The 14,961-nt window shown below is 41.2% G+C and overlaps 1 protein-coding gene across 1 annotated transcript in view; it reads left to right on the top strand.

Annotated features, from left to right (window-relative positions):
* Positions 1 to 13,373, top strand: part of LOC121879295 (acidic mammalian chitinase-like) — an 89,871-nt gene extending 76,498 nt beyond the window's left edge. The window contains 4 exon segments of the mRNA XM_042385891.1: positions 2,699 to 2,950; positions 5,120 to 5,305; positions 8,429 to 8,557; positions 12,940 to 13,373. Of these exon segments, the coding sequence (XP_042241825.1) occupies positions 2,699 to 2,950; positions 5,120 to 5,305; positions 8,429 to 8,557; positions 12,940 to 13,089 (717 nt within the window). The 3' untranslated portion in view covers positions 13,090 to 13,373.
* Positions 13,374 to 14,961: the final 1,588 nt, after the last annotated feature.

Below are 14,961 nucleotides of genomic sequence, written 5' to 3'. Positions count from 1 at the left end.
CAAGTCTATTTATTTCAAACGCTCCTACTGTTTGTATAGTATACATTTAAACCTACCCTTCCCTGGTCCTGTTTTACCCCTTGTCCTGAGTAACCAATTTTACTTCCCAGGACCAGTTTCTTTTTTTACTCCCACTTACCCCGACCTCTCTCTACTGGCGAAACCCCCCCCCCTTTGGAGTGACAATTGCACGCTCCAGGGATGCAGACAACGTCTTTACCCCCGCACGAGACAAGTGTACTCCGTCGTCGCGACTGTACAGGTAGTCGTTGCCAGCTATCAATGAATGCCCAACCATTGTTTGCACAATGTTTTTTCCAGTCTGCAATTTATAGCAATTGCCCTGGACAGCCATTCACGACCAACCCCTCTTCTAAGCAAGACACGGCATACTATCGGGATCCCTCCCCTATCTCTAATCTTCCCCAGCGCCTCCCTATACCTCTTGAAAAGTTCCACACCCCTAACCTTTCCTATGTCGTTTCCTCCCACACTAAGATACACTAATGGATTGGTACCCTCCCTTGACAAAACCCTGTCTATCCTCTCAGCTACATGTCCTATCCCAGCCCCAGGGAAACACACCCTAGTCCTACGTTTCCTATCTCTTACACAAAAAGTCCTATCTAAAAACCTCACCTGGCTGTCCCCAACTACCACGACCTTCCCTGTGGGCAGGGTTTGTACAACTGCCCTTCTATGTGGTACTCTGATAAAAAAATTTTGCTCGCCAGATTCATCCAATTTTCGGTGATTGCTATGACGTCTACATTCTCGGTACATACAACTGCTCTCAGCAAGTCTATTTATTTCAAACGCTCCTACTGTTTGTATAGTATACATTTAAACCTACTCTTCCCTGGTCCTGTTTTACCCCTTGTCCTGAGTAACCAATTTTACTTCCCAGGACCAGCTTCTTTTTTTACTCCCACTTACCCCGACCTCTCTCTACTGGCGAACCCCCCCCACCCTTTGGAGTGACAATTGCATGCTACAGGGATGCAGACAACGTCTCTACCCCCGCAAGAGACAAGTGTACTCCGTCGTCGCGACTGTACAGGTAGTCGTTGCCATAGAATCGTTGCCAGCTATCAATGAATGCCCAACCATTGTTTGCACAATGTTTTTCCAGTCGGCAATTTATAGCAATTGCTCCATACCGTCCTGCCTCTTCTCTTCCTCGCCAGCTTCCTCCAGCACCTGGTAGGGGTTACTACACTCCACACCCTGGTCAGCTTTTCTGAGTCTGACCGTAGTCCCCTTGGAGACAACCACTCTCCACTCCTGCTCCTCCTTTGCAGGTGTCCTGCTAGGCAGGACACCTACCTGAAGGAGTTCAGTCCTGAGTGCTTCATTTTCCTCCTTTAGAGTGTCAAGCTCACTCCTCAACTGACCCAGCTGCCTTAACAGAGTGGCCAGGAGGTCGTCTTTCCTCGCACCCCCCTCCTCTTCCCCCAAGACACAAGGATCCAAGGCGACCATTTTCCTTGGTCACTAACGGGAGCACTTGGGGGCACTACCTTCTCCAAGCTGGGTCAGGTAGCAACTGTCATCTGTCATCTGATCATCTCAAGCCCATCCCCTGGCCATGGTAGTCCGTAGTCTTTCCACAACATTAAATATAGACTTCAGTGACGAAAACTAATATTTTCCAGACATGAAATAGAGAACAGTGATGAAAATCTTCCTGTTGGAGCTATCGTTCTTTTGCATCATTTTGGCACCCAGCAGGTAAATACACACGATGATACTTGAGCAGTTATTTATTTTAACCTAAAAATAAGGTATGCCTGTGTATATAAACATTGTATATGGCCACAAGTCGTGTATTTCTACTGGTAACAACACATACACCACAGCTGGCTGCCTTCAGGCTCCCACTCGGCGGCTCGAGCAAATATGTGACGTCACAACCAATCACAGAGCTTTTCGCAGTCACCTGACTTCTTAGCATCTTCAACCCTTATTTTTTCCCCTTTTGGCCCACTTTATTTTAAAATATCATTACCATAGCGAATTTAAGCGTTTTCCTTACCCATTGACCTGCCATCTTACGAAAAATTTCCGACCCACAACTCGTCCATTCAGTAAACGTAGTACCTTGAAATTTTATCAATCCACATATAGGAGAAGAATATGCTGTGTAATAAAAGTGATATATCATTTGTTGGTTCTAGTATACGGTACTTTACTGTCATGAAAAAAATAATTATATGATCCAAGTGTGTCATGTGTATGTGTGAACTGTGCGACCGTGGTATATGTGCCTGATAGCTTTTATTGTGTGGACTTGATAGCTTTTACTGTGTGGGATAGATAGCTTTTATTGTGTGGACTTGATAGCTTTTACTGTGTGGAATAGATAGCTTTTGTTGTGTGGACTTGATAGTTTTTATTTTGGGCCCTGATAGTACTTAAAGGATGGACTGATAGTGTTCCCTGCGTGATCATGATGTATATAGTATATTTTTTTTGAATTTGAAGTGTTTAAGGTGTAGCTTTGATAGTGTTAAATGTGTAGCCCTAATCGTCTTCCATGTCTGGCCACAATGAGTTTCAACTTTTTAAAGTGAGTCTGTGACAGTGTTTTCTGTGAGGTTGTTTTGGTGTATACTGTGAGGCTGTAACGTTGTTTACTATGAGGCCGTTGATGGTCTAGATTACAAGTATAAATAGTTAACCTTTGGTTTACTTTAAGGATAACTACGTCATCTTATTGGGCGAACTACACGACGCGTTACATGCCGTGGGGATGATGCTGACGGCTGCCGTACCCTCTTCCAGTCAAAAAATCGATGCAGGCTACGACGTGCCCGGGATAGCCCAGTCCGTGGATCTGGTGAACCTCATGACTTATTCCCTACACGGTTCTTGGAATGACTACGTCCATCATCAGTCAGGACTCTACCCTTACTATAAGGACACCGGTCGTAACAGGGAGCTCAACATTGTAAGTTCACTTGAATTAAAATTATCAATGGATACTGGTTATGGAAGGACAGACAATTATCATGATGAAGTACCAATAATTTACTATAGTGTCACACATCCGATAGATGTACTGTTTACTAGATCACAGATGATTCCATAGCAAATAATATGGTAGATATTTTTGTGAATATGGTGCTACTAGATCTTATTATGATAATGATAGTAAAAACCACAAATAAAAAATTTAATCAAGATTATAATCTTTAGAGTGGTGAGTATAATGTGCAGGATGTGTGGTGTAATTATCGGGTTATTAGCTGAAGATTTCTAAGAGTTTTGTTGCCAGGGAGACATAATGAATTATATTCCATATCTTTAGATCAGGGTGTTAAGATTAAAAGTAAGTTCAGTTAGTGTTAACATCTCGCACGGTTTGATTATTTGAATTCTTTGCTTTATGATAATTATTTGCTTCCCTTCATAAATACTTTTTGTTCTGATGGGGTTATGATATAAAAGAGCAGACGTAGTTGTTCGTTTTTATATAAGTATATATATATATGCAATTTTGTTCCAAACCGTTTAATATCATACGGAACATTAAAGCACATCCTGACCACATTGAGTATTATTTCAGGACATGATAATTTATTTACTTGTTAATACTACATAGACAACATGACAAATGTGGTGAAAACAATTCCACTTGGACGGTAGTACACATGGATGTTATATGCACTTTAATATACAATTCTTCTTGAAATTCACCAAACACTGGACAAACAATTGACCTTTAAAATCTCGGAGCACAACCGATTTAGAAACAAACATGAAGTTGTTATGCTATATCTAGTTTTTGCACTCATGTACTGTAAGTTTCCTACAGTTCACTCTTAGGCAATTGGTTGTAAGATGTTTTCACCTTTATGATATATGATGTAAGGATTATGATGCAAGTTTAAAAATTCTTCCTTATTATTATTATTGATTTTGCTACGAACTAAATCCATCCACAAAAACACAGAAAATAATCTCAATATATATTTGAGAAATATTTTTAATCGGTTCATTCACATAATCTAACGTCTATCTAACCTCCAGAAGGCGTCACAAATTCATGGCTGCTCAATTTTAGTTTTACAATCAATAAATATATCACACTTGGCTCAGCTTTACTTTTACAATAAGAGTAAAGGGATGTTCCTCCATGACTAGTGTACATATAAATATATTTTCCCATAACCTGTTATTTAATCTTCACTTAATAATATATTTATCAACTTTGAGATTCAAAAGTTAGAGAATATATGCACGACCTAATCAACGTGGATCTCCTACAGCTACGCGGGGTAAAGCGAGTAATGACATTGTAGGAAGATTCTCTGGCTGGATCACAAAGTTAAAACACTGGAGCAGCAAGTTATCACTTGTTCTCTTATTGTCTCAATGAGCCTCGTCCCCGACTCGTCCAATTTTTTACAATGCTTTGCTCAGTGAATCTTTCGTTTCTGATTCTCTTGAGAAAGAGTTGTCACACTCGTTCAGTTTATCAATACTTGGCAGTATAGTTCCAGCACTATGACTTGCTTAACTGAAAAGTATCGATCAAGGTTGAAGAACCTATCGAGTTCCATACCAACGGTCTGTCTTTTTCTAGGTATATGTATCTATGAGTTAATGTACTAAAATCATCTTGGAAGACGTATAATCAAGGTTTATTGACTGAAGTCTGTGACTATTAGAAAAATCCAAAATATCAGAAGATATCCTAACGTTTTTGGCTTACGCTTAGTAGAATATGGTTGGAGCAATTATTTTCAAAATTCAACTACAGTAGGATAGTTTGTCAGATGTTGGGTGAATAGTGTGAGTAACTGGGCTGCATTAGAAAGGCAGTGATTTGGGGGAAGGTCTATTCTATGTAGTACATGAATATCATTGTAGTGGATAAAAAGAGCACAGAGAAGGCTAAAAATAAATCCATCGCCTTACATCCTGTCTTCTCGGGTCGATGTATAATTGGGAAATGTAAATTAACTCTTCTTTAATAAGGATACAATTTGGAAGTTTGTTTGTACTATGTTGTCTTTCTGGAGCATAGTTGCCAGCTAATGGCAAATTCTGTGTTCATCATAATAAAGTATTACACAGAGGTCGCCTAGTGAAAACATATTTTCATTGGGTACAGGAATTCGTCGTCAACTACTGGATACAGCAAGGAATGCCAAGCACCAAGATAGCGATGGGTGTGCCTACGTACGGCCACTGTTGGACACTTGACGACCTTAGTCAGACCGACTATTACTCCCCAGCGAGCGAGCCAGGAGAACCTGGGCCCTGGACCAACTCTGCAGGCATATGGGCGTACAGTGAGGTACATAACTAACCGCGGTTGCTGGAGGATCGATTTTTTTCACACTTCATTTTTCCAACATTCGCGGTGTGAGATCCATTTTGTCTTCTGTGTAACACCATCTATTAACCTCTTCCCCCGATTTCTTACTACTATCTGAACTTCAACTGACCAAAGCAGCTTCACCCAACCTTTTCAAGTCTCATTCCGTTCTAAGGGAGGAGTATGCACCTACTGAAACACACTTACGGTACTACAGCTCAACTCACGGATCATGAATCTTCTCTTTACGATGTCATCTGTCTCAAAACATCTCACCAACTATGACTATTTTTCTTTGTTTCTTATACTGTTCACTCAACTCTATCACTTCTTGCATGAGTCGTTGCTATCCTCACACCCCAACACCGAGATCCTCTACCTAGGGGATTTCAATGTACATCACAGAGAGTGGCTTGGCTCTGCAAGGGATGACCCAGGTGGAACTGAGGCATTCTCTTTTTCCTTACTTAATGATCTGGAACAAATAATTAAACACCCTACACGCGTTCCTGATCGACACGATCAACTTAATAACATTCTTGATCTTTGTTTTACCTCTAACCCCTCACAGTATTCATACTCAATTTCTGCCCCCTATGGTGTTCTGATCGCAATCTTATTTCTACTAAATCAAACTGGGCACGAACTCTTCCCCTTCCCCCTTCTAAACGCTAACTATGGCACTATCGTAGGGCAAACTAGCAATCCTTGCGATATTTCTTCTCCAACTTTTCCTGGGATGAATGTTGCTTTTCCACTCGGGACGCCTCGGTATGTGCTGACAGCATTGCTAGGGTTATACAGGGTGGTACGAGTGCATTTATCCCATCTTCTACTAAAACTTTCACATCACAGTATAATCATGGTTTGATCGCTCCTGTTCTCTTGCATGTAGGGAGAGAGAGATAGGGCGTATCAAGTTATGAAACTATCTCCTCCTCTTACACCACTCCTCTTTCATTACTTCTAGAAATCGTTGTAAGGTTATTCTTCGTAGGGCCAAGCGGACTTTTATAAAAAGAAAGACCTCTGACCTGACTAACTCTTCTTTTAGTAAATCATTCTGGTCCTTAACTAATTTTTCTGTAATAACTTATGCATTCCCTCTTTTCCTCCTCTCCGCCGACCTGATAACTCTATAGCCAACTCTCCCCCTGATAAAGCCAATCTCTTTGGCATCTTATTCTCCTCTAACTCCACCTTAGACGATTCCAACTCTACCCCTCCTACTCCTGCTCTTCCTACAGACCCTATGAACTTTCCTATAATCTCCGCGAGTAGAGTTGCTGGTGTATTATCCAGTTTGGATGCGAGTTCGGTGCATGAACATGACGGAATACCCCCTCGTGTTCTAAGGGAGTGTGCTAAAATTCTGGCCCCTGTGCTTGCTTGCTTCTTTTGTTTCTGCCTCAAAACCGAAACTTTTCCTTCTTCTTGGAAGGATGCCTCGGTTCATCCCATCACGAAAAAGGGTGGCCATTCTAATCCCTCTAACTATCGCCCCATTGCCCTAACTTCATCCCTCTCTAAGATTTTCGAAACTATCTTAAACTCTCATTTTCTCCGTTACCTTGAACGCCTTTCTCTTTTGTCGGATCACCAGTATGACTTTCGCCAGGCGAGATCTACTGGTGATCTGCTCTCCTACTGCACCCATCTTTGGTCATCCCTCCTTATGGATTATGGGGAAGCTTTCGTCGAGGCTCTCGACAGCTCCAAAGCATTTGACAGGGTATGGCGTAAGTCTTTGCTATCTAAACTTCCCTCTTATTGTTTCTCTTTCCCACTTTGTTTTCTAATTTCTAGCTTCCTTGAGAACCGATCCATGGCAGTTGTTGTCGAAAGATTGACCTCTCGCTCTTTCTATACCAATAGTGGTGTCCCACAGGGTTTTGTTCTTTCACCTTCTCTTTTCATCCTTTTAATCAACGATTTACTTCACATTATGACTAATTCTATCCATTCTTACGCTGACGATTCTACTCTTCACTGGTCTTCACATTTTCCCTTCCTCCTAATTCTCAAATTAGATCTGTTTCTAGGGCTGATTTTGAAGGTTCCAAGTGTTCCCTGAGGAATGCAGTGATGGGTAGGGAAACACCGGGTAACACTGAAGTCCGTTTATTGGGATAGGAGAAATACAGGTGGTGACTAGCTTGTGCCATGCACGGCCCACACAGTCAGACTGAGACTGCCTTGCCATATGGCAGCCTCGGGGCAATGTTGCCACATAACACGTGCAGTGTTGCCACGTAATTATATACATAGATGCTACTCAGCACAGTAGCTTATTTACAAGGTTGCTACTTGGCACAGTAGCATAGATACTTAACCTACAGATTTAATTTCATCTATCAATGCGGATCTGAGCAGCATCTCCAAATGGGGAGGTAGAAACTTGGTTATATTCAATAGTAATAAAACACAGTATTTACCAATTACATATTCCGAAATAGAACATCTCCCACCAATCATATTTCAGGACGCAATTATTCTATCAATTTCTGAAAGGGTTATGCTAGGCCTCACCTTTTCCTTTAATATATCATGGAAGCAACACATCCACAACATTGCTAAAGCTGCCTCCCGAAAGCTGGGAATGCTGTACAGATGCCGTAGCTACTTCACTCCTGAGCAGTTGCTTCAAGTTTATTTGGGATTCATTCGTCCTAACTTGGAGTACTGCTCTCATATCTGGGGTGGCTCTTCTTTTGTCCAACTGTTAGATAGGGTGGAATCCAAAGCCCACCGTTTTTATGTGAATGTCGGTCACACTAGAATAACCCGTTATAGTGCATCCTTCTTTCCTCACACAGCCAAACTGTGAAATGGTCTGCGTTCTTTTGTGTTTCCATACTCTTACAATCTGTTTAACTTCAAAAAGCTGGTTTTCCGGCATCTTCGTGGTGTAGATTAGTATAGTTTTTTCTTCTGTGTCTTTAATTTATATTTACTCTTATTGCATCCCCCCCCTCCCCCCAGGCCCCGTTGTAGGTCGATGATTTTAGCATATAGAAAATGTATCATTAAGAGATCAGATACACTTAATGAGCCTTCAATACAGTTTTTGGTAAAAAGCATCTGCCCTCCACTTGCCTCCAGATCTGCTATGCGCAACAGGAAGAGCCAGACAAGTGGGTGATCAAGACAGCTCAAGAGATGAAGGAACCTTACACCTATCGAGACGCTCTCTGGTGCTGCTTTGAGAACCATACCTCGGTCGCTATCAAGGTAAGGTCGACCATCTAACTGTCGAGGTACAGTCTCGTTCAAGATTCTTCGAACACTGCTGGAGACAGCTGCCAACTCAAGGCCGTTTGTTTACTGTAATACATAGTATAATATAATACGAAACAACAAAGCCCAACCCTTAATTAAGCAACAGGGAACTAAGTAAGCAATCACCGATCACTTTTATATTCATTCATAATTTTGATTACATAATTTTTACTTTAATTTTGTTGCCACGTCAGCTTTTCTGCTCACCATTTGCGGTGCTCCATCTGTGTCCAGACTCACAGTTTATACCCAGTCAACACGTAATTTATCTAGTGCCCCTGCCAATCTCGCTAAGATATCATCACCTGTTGCTGTTCCTTTCATTGGTACCAGTTCCACAAAATCTTCTGTTAACTGCATATTTTCATCCACACCGCGTATAAAAATTGCAAGTTGTGCTACATCAGTTATATCGGTACTTTCATCAATTGCAACAGAAAATGCAGTAAAGAACTTAACTTTGTCTTTGAGTTGACTGTTGATATTCTTTGATAATTCATTAATTATTTCTGCAACTGTGTTTCTTGAGAGGCTAATGTTTGCAAAGGCTTGACGTTTTTCCGGACAAATATCTTCTGAAGCCATCAACATACATTTCTTTATAAAGTTCCCTTAAGAAAAAGGTTTCGATGACACTGCTATTTCATGGGCAATCCTGTAACTTGCCGTAGCTGCAGCATCACTGACTTGATGAACACTCTTAAATACTGACTGCTTCTTTTTCAACGACTGCTAAAGCTCTTTAACTTTGTCTTCCCGTAACTTGCCACTATATTTATTATACCTCTGAGCAGGTTTAGTGTCAAAATGCCTTTGAACGTTGTAATCTTTGGCAACAGCTACCTGTTGCTTACAAATGAAACATGTCGGTTTTCCATTCATTTCAGCATAAAGATTCAAGATTTTCCACTTTTCCTGTACCATCCGACGCTTGTCATTATCTGTTCTTTCTTTGATAATATGATTATGGGATCAATAGTAAAAAAACAATGGATACTGTTTCCGATATTTGTAACGCTCCAACTGCCTTGAGCGACTACCCAGGACGAGTATCAGAGCTATCACATCTAATACCGGTACGCGGCCAGTGGTCGGCCCGTCTTAAAACTCGTGGAGTGGAATGCATAGAACCAAAATTAACCATCAAGACTATCTCTAATTGCTCATTCATTAGTGCTGTTACATTGAGTATTTTATTCTAGCAAACACCAGACGATTTTATTCAGCCGGGGGAAGCCCCCACTTGTCAAAGGGCTACAAACGCGTTTAGCAGGTCATCGCTCTAGCACCAGGTACAGTCACAATCCAAAGTTTCGACACCCCCCTGGGTGATCGCCGAGGCCAGGGTTGAGGTAAGGCTGGGTGATCGGACCCAGACTAGCTCAGCAATGTGGTAACGAAGCACTGCGATGGTGAGGTTCACATTCCACCACCACAACACTCCGAGACTCATAGCACACGAGCACAGGAAGAAACTTATTACGAATTTTGACATAACATGAACTTGCATAACAAGTGCATTCATAACATTGTTGCCACACATAACATAACATGTTAAGATTGGAGAATGAAAAACTTTGCCTTGTCCCAAAACACTGGCTTGGAACCACTAGATGCGAATCCTCGTATTACACATGAAACATCAGGGCAGCATATATAAAGGGTGGCCGGGGGCCGAATTTCGTTTAGGGGCGCTTGTGGTAGAAGCGGTACCGCTCTTGCCTCGCAAGCAAGATGTCACGGCTTCGATTCCCGGGCAAGCGGAAGTTGTTTGGACACTCTTCCTAGCCCCCTTGGTCCCTGTTCACCTAGCAGTAAAGTAGGTATCTGTTGTAAATCGAAAGGTTGCGAATTCGTATTCAGGGAAAGTTGTTGGAGCTTCTAAGCTTGAACTGACACAATCCGGAGGAGTGGTGACCCGAGGATCACACACCCAACACAGACAAAAAAAACAAATACGTGCGCTATGCGCTAACCAAATAAACGCAGTCGTGTAAAGCCACGGCACTATCTCTCCCACTACAATTCCCTTCCCAACCCCCTGCTGCTTCCTCTGTCATCTTCCCCGCTCTGACTTTCGCTACCAACAACTTTTGGAGCTTCTAAACTTGAACCAAATTTCGTCAAGAGGGAGTGAGCGGTCAGCCGACAAGGTAAGGCCTATTCATGTATAGATATTACCACAACCCTGGGAATATTATGGTTTCACACTTACTAGCAATTCATATCGTCATGTTTACAATATTTAATGGTGTATCAGTAACTACATTGAAGTATTTTGGCTTGGAATGTTGCAATTCACAATAATCATGGAATCACCCCAAAAAAATTTGTCTGGTCCGGAGCAGCGACTTTGTGGAAGACCTCGACCCTGAGCGTAGATGCCTGGCCGTGTGTCATCATGAGTGACTACTTCTTGGTCACTTGCCTTGTTTCCTGTCTACTGCTGCTTTTAGTTTTTAAATTTCACTTCATAAAGTCTCGGAATATGAGATTCATGGCACAGACGTCACCAATATTACAACTAGTTAAGCACATGATTATTTTTTTTCACCTGAATGATAAATATCTATGATGTCCTAATCATGGTGTTTGGTAACTTGGAGCTAATTTCCAACAAGATACTTTTAGTCCATCAACACGTGATGGTTATCAATATTCATATTTCATAACTGGGTCGAGAACAGCCCAAGTTTCTCATGCCTCACTCTTAACTTGCTATTGTTATGTGTGCCAACATTGTTATGAATTAAATTTTGTTATGCAGGTGCATGTCATGTCAAAATTCGTAAAGATTTCCTTCCATGCTCGTATGCTGTGAGTCTCGGAGTGTTGTGGTGGCGGAAAGTCTGCGTCCGATCACCCAGCCTTACCTCAACCCTGGCCTCGGCAAACGCCCAGCCAGGTTGAGGGGGGGGGGAGGTGTCGAAACTTTGGATTGTGACTATACATACTGGACTGAGATTCACAAAACATCCTACAGGCACTTGCCTATGAACAGACTCAATAGAATAGATGGAGTCAATAGACTAAACGTGTATTATCCGATACAAATAATCTTAACTTTTCACTTCTAAGTCTCTTAGCTGCTCAAGGTGCAGCTGGAGCAGCCAGTGGGCTGCGGGCTGCATGCGGCCCACGGGCGGTATGCTTGACACCCCTGCGCTAGACGATTAAAGCCAGACGATTTATACTGGCAAACGTCAGACGATTAATTTTATACTGCCTAATGCTAGACGATTTATACTGGCTAATACCGGATGATTTATATTGGTTAAATCGCAGATGGTTTTATTCAGCCTAGGAAGAGCCTTTGCCCCCTGGAAGGTTCACTTCTTTGTTATGGTTTATCTATATTTCATTTGTATAATATAAAATATGGGCACATAATATGCTTATATGGGATTATTAGATATCAACGGTAGTAGGAGAATATCTGCGTACTAATTTAAAAACGTGGGCTACAAATATTAGGAAACGATTTATGTAGACTTTTGTCAATTATTTAAACCAATTGCCAGATTTACACGGGTAGTAGAAACATAAATGTTCATAATAATAATTATAAAACGCTTCAGATCGTTAGGAGCAGGTGTTTTAATTCCCACAAAACCTATTGTCTATGACATACCCAACAGGTAAGTTATTTAATGAGGTTGGAGTGAGGGAGGTGGGAGGGGGTGTACCGGTGTGGGGTGACTGACCCAACTGAACTAGTAGCTATGGTAAGCGTCCTCTGACCTGCATATTTTTCTATTCATATTCCAATAATATATTATTTCTTTTACTGTTACATTGCTTTGTACTATTATCATAAGTATCATGCATGAATCAATCTGCACATACTTTGTGTGATTTGCCAAGGCGCCAGTGTCTCTGAATAAAGAAGCTGCTTGGTGTATATTAATCATGAATTACACAAATATTCTCGTATACGTCTTGGAAAAAATATTTATCAGCTGATAAATATTTTTTTCCAAAACCCAAGACACCAAGACTAAACCATGCCAGAGGTCACTCCAAAGCGATTGGAAGGAGTTAGGCCAATGCCAATAACATGATGCAATATTACTTCCATAACCTGCCATAATAGTATTTTCTTTATGAAAACTTTCTTGGTTTGATATTTGAAGAGTGAAGATGGATATTAAAGAGGATGGAACAGTGTACGACGAGTAAAGAGGGATAAATGCTCTTAGTTTACAAAGAAGTGAGTTTGAGTGCACAGTTTGTGAAGATGAGAGATTCCCCTTTCTAAGCAATATTACCTGCAATTGTGAACATTACTTTGTCAATAATAACAACTACTAATACTATTCATGTGTATGTGACAGGCTAACTACGCCAAGGAACACAAGTTGGCCGGCATGATGGTGTGGACGGTGGATTACGACGACTTCCATGGCTACTGTCACGACCGTTCCTTTGACCTTATCAAGACTATGGCAGAGACCTTTGGAGCTTCTACTACTTGTAACTTGTAACCTTCTCAGGTGATTTTTTATTTAATAAATATACAACAGAAGAATGATTAGTGTAATGAAAGGGTCATATTTGCCTCTAGTAAAGAAAAAAACACTTTTTATTATGGACCATCAATTTAACCGCTCGGTCCCCGCTCCCTCTCACCTTGGAAATTGACACACAAATAAATAATTATCTGAAGCGATATGTATTACTAATGAATTGTCAGAGAATATACAGTGAATAATTGTAATGTGACATACAACGTAATCCTTATGTTAAATGATAAATGTCCGCACTGCAACACAATTTTATTTCATATCCTTTCTTAAATCCTTTTTGTATCAATGACTTCAACTTAATTATCATGTATAACAATATTGTTGTGTTGGTTGTTTTGCTGCTTTTTGTTATACAAGACTAGCAACACACCTAAACACACACAGGCTGACGAAGATATATTGTTTAATACGGTAAATGTTAACAGGAAACATAAGCACAATCATGACGGGCTTGATGGGACTAAGCATTGAGAATGAAATGGAGTGGGTCACAGTTAAGTTGGGATGAGATCAGAGTGGAGTGACGCTAGCCCGAAATAAGGTTGAAACTGGACGAAGTTATGTTAGGACTGGACAGGTTGGGGTATTATGATGTTGGGGGTACAGCTAGGCTGGCATGATGCAGGACTGTACTGTACTGCATAAAGGCTCGGGTAGCGCTAGGCTAAGTCAGGGGGTTTAGGGCTGGGTTAAAAGATGGTAAGGGGTGCATTAGTCAGAGGCACAACAGGAGACAAAATAGTTATGAGATGCTTCAGGGATACAGTTAACTGGAACGTGATTAAGGTGTGGCTGGGGCTGGGCAGCTAGAAAAGAGCTGTGCTGAATAAAAGGTGGAGGGGATTACTGAGCCTGAGATGGAACTAAGGCCGTTAAGGCTTAATATGAAGGTGCTGGGTTGAGATGAATAGAGACAGGAATGAGGCTGTGCATAAACATGCACAAACTCATTCCTGTCTGTGCATTGGCTAGTTTGAATTTGGGTTAGGGAAGGCTGTGGTGGAACTAGGCTGAGGTGAAAGTCCTTTCCCGGCATCACACACAAAGTGACAGCCGCACAATAAGTTTGATATAACAGGTGACTCCACCTGCAAGCCCTGGGAAAAATTTCCCAAATAATGTTTTAATTATTAAAATACATGGAATTCATTGTTATATTTAGGACACAACCAGACAATAAAGCAATGAGAACCCAGCTCCTTGGGAGGGCTTAAAACTGATAAAAACGTCCTGACCACAACAAAAGCATCTACCTTGAGTGTTGGCTAATTGAAAACTGATATACAATTTGTGGATTTAAGAAAGAATTACATCATGAAAATACAGTATAATGAGGAAAATTAAGTGTAGAAAGTATAGGTAGAGTTAATATTTAGTTGTAGGATTGTAAAGTGAGGAAAGTTTGGTAGCGTGGCCGATTAGTTATTTAACTGTTACTATGTTTTTTAGGGGACAACTTCTAAACACCAACTCTAAGTACAGCTATTTATTAGTCAACTCAATGACACAGACACATTAATAGAACATTATATTTACGTTATAAGACAATGACTCTCGGACACAAACATGAAATGGATACACTTCCCACTGTAAGTAACTCACCCTATGGATCGCTCTGACAATGACTCACGTGTGACCTGAAGGAGGCCCAGCAGGTGCTGCTGAAGAGAGTGCTGGACTATGTCTCCTGTGGGAGACTCTGCTAGCTAGGACTCGGTGCTGAGGAGGAAGGTTTCGCTTCCGACCTCAGCCTTAACAACATCAACCTAGAGATGTCGACTTGTGAAACAGACCTAGGTGTACTTGTAAGCCCGGACCTACGGACTAGAA

This window comes from Homarus americanus, unplaced genomic scaffold (genome assembly GCF_018991925.1).
Source record: "Homarus americanus isolate GMGI-L3 unplaced genomic scaffold, GMGI_Hamer_2.0 scaffold16894, whole genome shotgun sequence".
Taxonomy (NCBI): domain Eukaryota; kingdom Metazoa; phylum Arthropoda; class Malacostraca; order Decapoda; family Nephropidae; genus Homarus; species Homarus americanus.
Note: the sequence above shows the minus strand (reverse complement) of the source record. Positions and strands in the feature narration are given on the sequence as shown.